The sequence below is a fragment of the Galeopterus variegatus genome, unplaced genomic scaffold (genome assembly GCF_000696425.1).
Source record: "Galeopterus variegatus unplaced genomic scaffold, G_variegatus-3.0.2 Scaffold2625, whole genome shotgun sequence".
NCBI classification, from domain to species: domain Eukaryota; kingdom Metazoa; phylum Chordata; class Mammalia; order Dermoptera; family Cynocephalidae; genus Galeopterus; species Galeopterus variegatus.
The window spans coordinates 4,337-13,444 of NW_007728736.1; the positions used below are offsets into that span (position 1 = coordinate 4,337).

At 34.2% G+C, this 9,108-nt stretch overlaps 1 protein-coding gene across 1 annotated transcript in view; it reads right to left on the reverse strand.

Annotated features, from left to right (window-relative positions):
• Positions 1–613: 613 nt before the first annotated feature.
• LOC103598478 (phosphatidylinositol 3-kinase catalytic subunit type 3-like) overlaps positions 614–9,108 on the reverse strand; it is a gene marked incomplete at its 3' end in the record, with an annotated part of 16,870 nt that continues 8,375 nt past the window's right edge. Inside the window, exons 3-4 of the mRNA XM_008582476.1 lie at positions 8,379–8,522; positions 614–743 (exon numbers count right to left, since the gene is read on the reverse strand). Of these exons, the coding sequence (XP_008580698.1) occupies positions 614–743; positions 8,379–8,522 (274 nt within the window). The remainder of the gene's footprint in view (positions 744–8,378; positions 8,523–9,108) is intronic.

Sequence of the window (9,108 nt, forward strand, 5' to 3'; positions counted from 1 at the left end):
TAAATGAAAACACTTCATTAAAATAATTTTGAAAGAAAAAGGTATAATTCAGTCTATTTATAAAGGGGGGGGGGTGTTTAGACTAGTTAATTGTATAACAAATCTTCACTTCCAAAAAACATAAGCATCTCTAGAATCTAAAGTCACCAAAAAGGTAGTTGGTCATCTTGAACATATCAGTAAGAGGTACATATTTTCAAATCTGACAGAATTCCAGACAAAAGGCTACATACTGTACGATTCCATTTTTAGAAATGTGCAGAATAAGAAAATACATAGAGATAGAAAGTTAAGATTAGCAGTTGTCAGGAGCTGAATGGAGGAAGGAATGGGGAGTAACTGCTAATGGGTACATGGCTTCTTTTAGGGATGTTGAAAATGTTCTAAAATTATATAGTGGTGATGATTACATAATACTGTGAATTCACTAAACCTTCAAACTGTACATTTTCCACGGGTGAATTTTATGATATGTAAATTATATTTCAGTACAACTATCACTAAAAAGTTAAATTCAAATTTTTTAAAAAATCTGACAGAATTCATAATATCATGGTATAGTACAATAGACATCATTCAGAGCTTTCCACCTGACCCAAATTCTCTTTCTCACCTTGGCAAGGCGGCTCATCTGATCTTCTGAGAGAGTGCTGCTTGTTCTGCCAGGAGTTTTTGTGGGTTCGGATCCATCTGCTTCTACATTAGGCCAGACTTTCAAGTCATGCATCCCTTGGCGAAACATGCTAGGGGAGACGAGAAATTTTCAGGACAAAAGCAGACTAATACAGTTCATTATTGGAAATTTTAGATTCCTAAAAGCAAAGAGATTTCTACACAAGGAAAGGTATGTTTCTGTTGCCAAGCTTTAAGCCCAAGTGGGTTGTAAAGTAATTAACTAAGCAACCAAAATCTGTGCAACACTGTTTTTCACATGTCATGCTTTTCTCCTCCAAGCAGTCAGAACTACAGTCATGCACTGCATAACAATGTTTTAGTGAAGGACAGACCACATGTATGACCATGACGGTATCATACAGCCTAGGTGTGCAGGCTGTACCATCTAGGTTTGTGTAAATACACTCTATGATGTTTGCACAATGACGAAACTGCCTAATGACGCATTTCTCAGAATGTATCCCCGTCATTAAGCCACACATGACTGTATTACAGAGAATTCTATAGGTAGAGTGGAAGGAGAAAAGAATCGATAATCATCACATACTCCATCCCTGCCGTGGAGATCTTAGAAATAATAGAAATCAAATTTCTACCCGATGGAAGAATGCCACTTACAATGACTGAAATCAAAATTTAAATAATTACACAACTGTTTTCTTTAAGTGACAATTCAGCATAGTAGACTGTAGAGGCAAACTGCCTGGGTTTGAATCCCAGCTGTGCTATCTATTATCTATGTGACCTTGGGTAAGTTACTCGACATCTCTGTACCTCAGTTTCGTCTTCTATAAAATGGGATTATAAAGAGTATCTGTATCTCACAAGGTTACTGAAAAAATCAAATAAATCAGTACAAGTAAAAAGTACTTAGAATAGTGACTGATACCTAATAAGTATTCAATAAATGTTAGCTATTATTATCCTTTTTACTGTTCACGTTGATTTTTCTCCTGTTTTCTTTTCCATAAGAGGGATGTTCTGAAAGTGAATACAATAATGGTTCATATACCAAAAAACGTGCCCATGTCTACAAATCAGAAATTTAGCATATAGTCAGAATTCAGCCTAAACTTGGTTATCCTGCTTCAAAGTGAAAAAATATATGACTTTCGATTATCACGTTTCCTTCAAGAAGTGCCAAGAAGATCTAGACTAAGGATTTAAAAAACTCATAAAGAGCTTTATAGCTATGTGTTTTGATTATGTAACTGTCAAAAGGTTCTAAGTTTGTTTTTTATGGGGCGGTACAGATGTTCTTCTGTTAGTGTTTTCTCTTTCTTAAGTGTTTTTGAACAAGGCCTTTCAAACAACATAAAGTCTACTTAAACAGTATCCCTCCCAAAGCTGAAAGAGCAAGTTACCAAATGCAACGGAAAGAAAAAGATGAGAAGTGTGTATAGGTGTAAGTAGGCAAGCCTAAAGCATTTTGCACACTTTTACATTTAAAGTAAGGTACATGTTGAATATATTGATTTTTTTTAATCTTAAAAAAAATTATCTACTAAACTGTAAAAGGTTAACATAAATTTTTGAAATCATTATTAAAATTTTCTGGCTAATAAATAGTTTCTCCATAGATTTTCCTGAGGTAATAAAGAGGATTTTCACTGAACATTATAAAGTGTAAGTAATGATGCCATAAACATTTAGATTGGGAACTATAAAGGATAGCTACAAGCTCATGAGCACAATAAGATTAAGAACCATATCTGTTATAAGATCTCTAAAGTTGGCAATAAAACAGGTAATTCCAGCAACCATATTTACAAAAGCTTACCTTACAGGTCCAATACAAAGTGCACTGACTGCTTGTGAAAAATCAAGACTGTTGATATTTATTTACCATGTTAAATATCTAAAAAAAAAGTTATATTACAAAAATAAGACCTATACATTCCTTTTATAAAGTTAATTTTTTTTTCCCCTTTCAACTGAGATACAGATTCAACAAGAAGCAGACTTGCTTAGAGCAGTCTCTAGGGAACTGGGAACAGTGAGATAATAACGCCACTTTAAATGAATATCCTGAAATGTACCTTCAGAAACAGCAGAAGGCTTCCCTTCCTTCTCTCCACCTTCCCACCCTACAGTGAGTATTTTGGCGGTTGAACTTAACTAAATCAAAAAGAAGTACATTTGGCAGGAAATAGGTTTACTAAATTATTTAGGTACCTTGGGATGGATCTGGAAAAGAGATTTAAGGATAGGGGACGTGGAGGGTAGAGGTGATGCCAAGTGATTCAAATGATCACATGAACATATTACTTTCTTTTGACACTAATGGAACCTTGCAGAGTTACACAGCCTCCAGGTGGCAAGCCAGAAGATGCTCAGAGCATAGTGTCCACTTGGGAAATTAAGCCAAACAAGCAAGACAGAAGAAACAGCACAGCAGGATCTGCTCCAGCAGAGGCCCCAGCAACAGCTGGTGCTGATGCTCCAGCTTGCAGTGCCAAGCCACTATAGCAGCAACTGCCTTGACTTCAAAATTCACATTTGGAAAAAACATCTGCAACTTGAGAAATCTGCACCTTGACTATGGTTCTTTGCCAATTCAACCTAATGATCAATCCATTCTTTAGCTACTTAGAAATTTCACAATCTAGACTTTCAAATTAAGGATAATAGGTATTCTAGTCTTATTCTAACAGACTAGTCTTTCAATTATTAATTAGACTATTCTCCAAGAAGTTCTGCTTCACACTGACTCAAGTATACAAAACAGATATTAGCAAGAGTTAGTACTCATAAGATTACCAGTACTCTAATACTACAATATTAGATGCTTTGAGAACCATTTTTAAAAGTTACTAAGTGCATACCAGACCCTTTAGCAAAAAAGGTGAAAGGTAATTGGTGTTATTTCATTGCATAAGAAACATCTAAGGCAGTGTTTCCTTCAGTCATGAGAACTATAATGTGACATGACATGATTTTTGATGACAGGTGGAAGAAAATTTGCATAGGCTCCCTACTGAGACCACCCAGAAGACTCACAGTGCTTTGTCTTCCTGGATGTCAGCAGCACCACTGCAGAGAAGCAGCTGTAACCCAGCAGCACAAGTAGATGTTTGCACTCTACTATAGCACCTGGAACATCCTGAAGATCATATTCTTCCACAGTCCAAAGCTGCACAATAAGTCCTGTAGCTGGCTAGGGAATGCCTGCTTTCACCCACCACAACCCAACCTCGCCCTCAGGGCAAAGCTCCTGAGAACAAAAAGGAGTTGTTTTAATTTCATAGGGTTTCTTAGAATTCCTTTTTCTGAGGTGAAGGTCAGTAAAAGCAGCAGCCTAGGGGGAATAGGAGCTGGTGATCTAGCTTTTTGCACTCCTTCCCCACTATTCAAAGTATCCATAGACCTAAATTAAAATCTAATGTTATCATATAGGAGTTGGACCAGTTTATAGAGAAAATGTTGATATAAAACCTTATCTTCACAAAACAAAACATTACCTTCACATTAAATTGACAGTGAGCTGAATATCCCCTTACACCTGACTAGGCACAAACAGAACGATTCTAAATAAAGAAGGACCTTTTTTTTTTAATAGGTATTGTATGCTATTTTGAAAATCAAATAGAATTAATACCATTTGTATTTCATTAGGATTTAGTAACATAGTTGTTCTCATTCTATTTAATTTTACTATTACCCACCAAAGTTAATTAATACTTTTTACAGGTACAGCATGGATATTAGGTTTTTTCTTTAAAATAAATGGAAGTAAAAAGTGAGCTGGTTTAAATAAAATAATCAAGTAAAGAAGAGTACACTTAGTACAGAGATATGACTGAAGTTCTGAAAGTGATGAGTAATGACTCCAGGTTGAGGAACACTGCTCTAAATATTTTCACAGAATCAAAGCTGCTCTCCAACACATTTCATTTGTATCTGACATCTGATGGATTCAGGACATGAAGGAACAGCGTGAACGATTTTCCAGTTAGAGTTAAGAGAAAACAGATGACTTTCCAATATTCAAGTCTTATTTTACTTAATGTCAGAAAAACGAATTTAAGTTTAACTCCTGCATATTGCTACTACTATCTTTATGGAATCCCTTGGGTTTTAATTACTTTTCTAAGTAGAACAAGTACTACTGATTTGTCTTTCAGGCATGTTTCCAGCTTGGTTTGGATGGGAGGTAAAAGAATTTTTCTTTTATTGGGATACACACAGAATTACAAATAAAGTGGACACCAAGGGAAGGAAGAAAGGAAGAAGAATGCATGAAAAAGAGCGGCACACGCAAGTCATACAAATAGACTACTATGATAGGTTAATGCAGAGTTTCTCAAAATGTGCTCCACAGACCACTTTTCACAGAATCACTCAAAATACTTATTTAAAATACTGATTTTTGGACCCCCTTCAGACCTACTGAATTGTTGAGAACAGTCCACGAAGGTACTTTTCTAGCAAGCTTTGCAGATGATTCCTATACACTGATTACTACTGATTTAATGCACTTTTAAAAAACTTGCCCAAAGTCAAGTAAAACAATGCCACACATGTCAATCTGAGAAAGAATTTATTTGGCTTTAGGCAGGTCATTTCACCGTATTTTTATAGAAAAAAAATTTTTCTTTTCTGGCGGTTGGCCAGTAACAAGGATCCAAATCCTTGACCCTGGTGTTATAACACCGCACTCTAACCAACAGAGCTAACCGGTCAGACCCTCTAGAAATTTCAGCTGTCCTGCTTCTCCAGCCTAGTCAGAAAATCTCCCTAAACAAGATTCTAAGGTTACCTTAAAATGCACATGAGTGCTAAAACAGGTGTTTTTATGAGGGAATCTCCAGTTGATATTCCAGGAGGTAACCACTTATGAAGAGCCCAGGAGGAAATGAGATCCAAGAGACCTGTCTGGCTGTTTCTCAAAAACATTTAGCCACTAAGAAGAGTAATAAACTGGTGTGCTTTTTTTTTTTTTTTTTTTTTTTAGTCTGTGACAAGCAAACTCCTCCCTAGTAGAGAAAAATAAGAAGAAGCAAACACTCTGGCAGAAGAACAATACTGATTTAGTAATATGGCTGTTCTGCTATAACTTGCTATTTTACCAAAAAGTACATCTAAAAACTGAATTTTCCACTGTGTGCTTATGAGGAAAAAAAAAAAAAAAGAAAAACTGGAAATTATGTTTTATACTATGTCTAAGGTATTGTTCCTGTATGGATTTCAATAACAAATCTCTTTAATACCTAAATGAAATTAAAATACCTAAAGATTACTAAGCAATCAAGCTGTTCTAAGTGGGAATATATTTAGATTTTATTCATGAGTTAAAGCCTTTCTGACCCCCCCTATTCCTGGATAGAAAAATTCACTATTATAATAGCATCAATTCTCTTCTGAATTAGAATATACAATCCAATAAAATTTCCTAACAAAATAAGTTTTTGGTTTTTTTTAATTGAGAAAATAATATTAAGATGTACCTAGCAGGGAGCTGGCCAGTTAGCTCAGTTGGTTAGAGCATGGTGTTACAACACCAAGGTCAAGAGTCCAAAAAAAAAAAGATTTATCTCGCAAAACAAAAATGGAGAATATCCAGAAATACTAAAAACATAAATTAATGAGTATTACCTCTACCTAATATTGAAACATTTTATAATAGTATTCTAAACTGACAGAATAGTCCAGAAACAATGATAGCTAATATTTATTGAGCTCATTATAATATTTATTAAATACATAAAAATATAATACATAAATATTAGGCTCATTAAATGCATTTAGTAACTTAACCATCATAAAACTATGAGGTGGATACTATTATTATCTCATTTTACAGATGAGGAAACTGAGGAATAAAGAGATTAAACTACTTGCCCAAGGATATACAAGTATTAACTTAGTCCAGTAATTGAAGCCAGATAATCTATTTCTACACCTTGTCTTCCTAACCACTATACTATACTCCTCTTAGACTTCAATACATGATGATTTGAATATATATGGGTACCATTTTGAAATAGCTGGAAAAAATGGCTTATTTAATAGTATTGTGAAAAATATACGAACTATTTGTTTTGTTTTTTTTAAACTGTTTCTCAATACATCAATCCTTTCACAAAAGTAATTTTAGATGAATCAAAGATTTAAATGTTAAAGAATAAAAGCATTACAGAAGAATGCCTTTTAAAACAAAATAATCTTAAATGGAAAAGACATTTTAAAGCATTAAATTCATAGTACAAAAAAAAATCTGATAAATTTAACATAATTTAAGGTGCATGAATAGCAAGCAAACAAGCAAACAAATATATACTAATTAAAAAGAACAAGCCAAACAGGAAAAACAATTTTTGTAACCTAACACACAAAGGGCTAATTATAATAATTACATTAATGTACATTAATCTACAAAGATTCCTTATATGTCAATAAGAAAATGACAACATAAGGAAATGCAAAGATTTTTACAGTATATGAATTATATCTCAATTAAAAAAACAGGCAAAGGACATCAAAAAGCAATTCACAGAAACACAAAAACAAATTGTCAATAAACCCATCAAAGTATGATCCTCCTCATTCATAATGATGGGCAAATTAACCAAAGAGATAAATAACATTTTTCAACTTTAAAATGGGCAAAAATTAAGACATCTGATAATACTCAGACTGATTAAAGTCTGTAACATTTTGCGCTGAAATAAACCAGAACTTCTTTGAGAGGTTCCAGGTCTGGAACAGAAAGCTACCCAATAAACCTGGAACAGTTTGTCTACTAGAAAGTAAAAAAGCTACCAATGACTACTAGGGCATTGTCAAAAGGACAAGGGGTCAACTTAAATGGGCTCCTACTGATTAAAAACAGGAATTTTTGAACGATAATATACAGAGTAGAGACAGCAATGGACTAAAATATATCAGAAAGGTTTAAGTCTAAAAGTTCATGACAAAACTTAAAAACAAAAAACAAAAAAGCCATTAACCATCACTTTTGCAGGCTACCAGGGCACCAACTCATTATTCTTACAATTGGTAAAGGGGAAAGAAAGTTAAATATTTACATGCCTTTCCTATATGAACTGTATACCAGGGTAACTAACTACTTGATAAAGGCCAAGATTTTTAGGGAGAAATTTTAAGTAAAAAATGCAGAAAAAAAAAACGAATGTCACCAATTCTTTAAAGACAGAGCTATCCCTCTGTCCTAGGGGAAAAGGGATGGATGGAGAAAAAATATCCTTCAGGACTATGAGATTCTGGTTTTGAGGTTTTGTTTTTTTTGTTTTTTTTTAATTTTTTACCATGAGTTTTATTATTTGTAAACTTTTTTAAAAACTGAATTAACAACTTTTCTATAACAACCATTATTATCATTAGCAAATTTAATCCTGCTTATGGCACTTTCTGTCACAATTATGATGAATCAGAAAAACTCTATAAGAAAGTAGTTATGGTATGTGCTAAATAGCCTTTTTTCCCTAAAATCAAGGTTCTAGTCCCCAAAGACTTCTATTTTCTAATAGAAATGACATTACCAATCACTAACAGTAGAGTAACATGAATTGTTTCTTCGTTAATCTATCTGTATATCCTATAAGAAATATATGTCAAATTCAGTCTCAGGAATAACCAAATCACTTGTACCTAACTGGTTTTCATGTGGAGAATCATCTCCAGAAAAGAAGGGGCCAGAAAGCTTCAACACTCGTTATAGGTTAGATGAACAGAATGCTTACCCATATTTTCCAAAGAGTGAAACAGTTGTTCCTCCTACAGGCACTGCTTTTCCTGGTCCATACACATCCCATATGGTCAGGGCCACTTGGGCATTCCTGGGCAGGTCAGGGTATTTCACAGGCAGTTTTAGCCATTCATTCCAGCTATGGAAATAAAGTCAACATAAACAGATACATATATCCTTCTTTCAAATTAACAAATCACACAAGAAGGTTTGGTCAGAAAAAAAGATTCCAAAAAGATTAGGTTAATACTCTATAAAATGATGTGGCAATCACCTTAATTTTGCTACAGGCAATTTCAATTTAAAATACAGAGGACATAAAAAATTTTTTTGAGAAAAAGATAGAGCTAATGAAAAATAACACTGGTAAATCCATTAATCAAGAAACTCAGACAATACTAAGACACAAGGGAATATGATAATGGGAAAACATTTCAACCTGTCAAAACTTTTTGAACCAAACTGTGATTTTTCTTTAACCATTCACCAGAACACAACTTTACATTATGAAGTTAAATTAAATCAAAATTACTCATATTATGCTCAAAACACTTCTAAGGATAATAAAGCAAAAAAAAAAAAAAAGAAAGAAAAAGACAATTAAAACACCAGACATTCGGGCCGGCCTGGTGGCGCACTGCTACAGTGCGCCGCTTGGGAAGCGCGGTGGCGCTCCTGCCGAGGGGTCGGATCCCACATACAGACCGGTTCCCGCTCACCCGCTG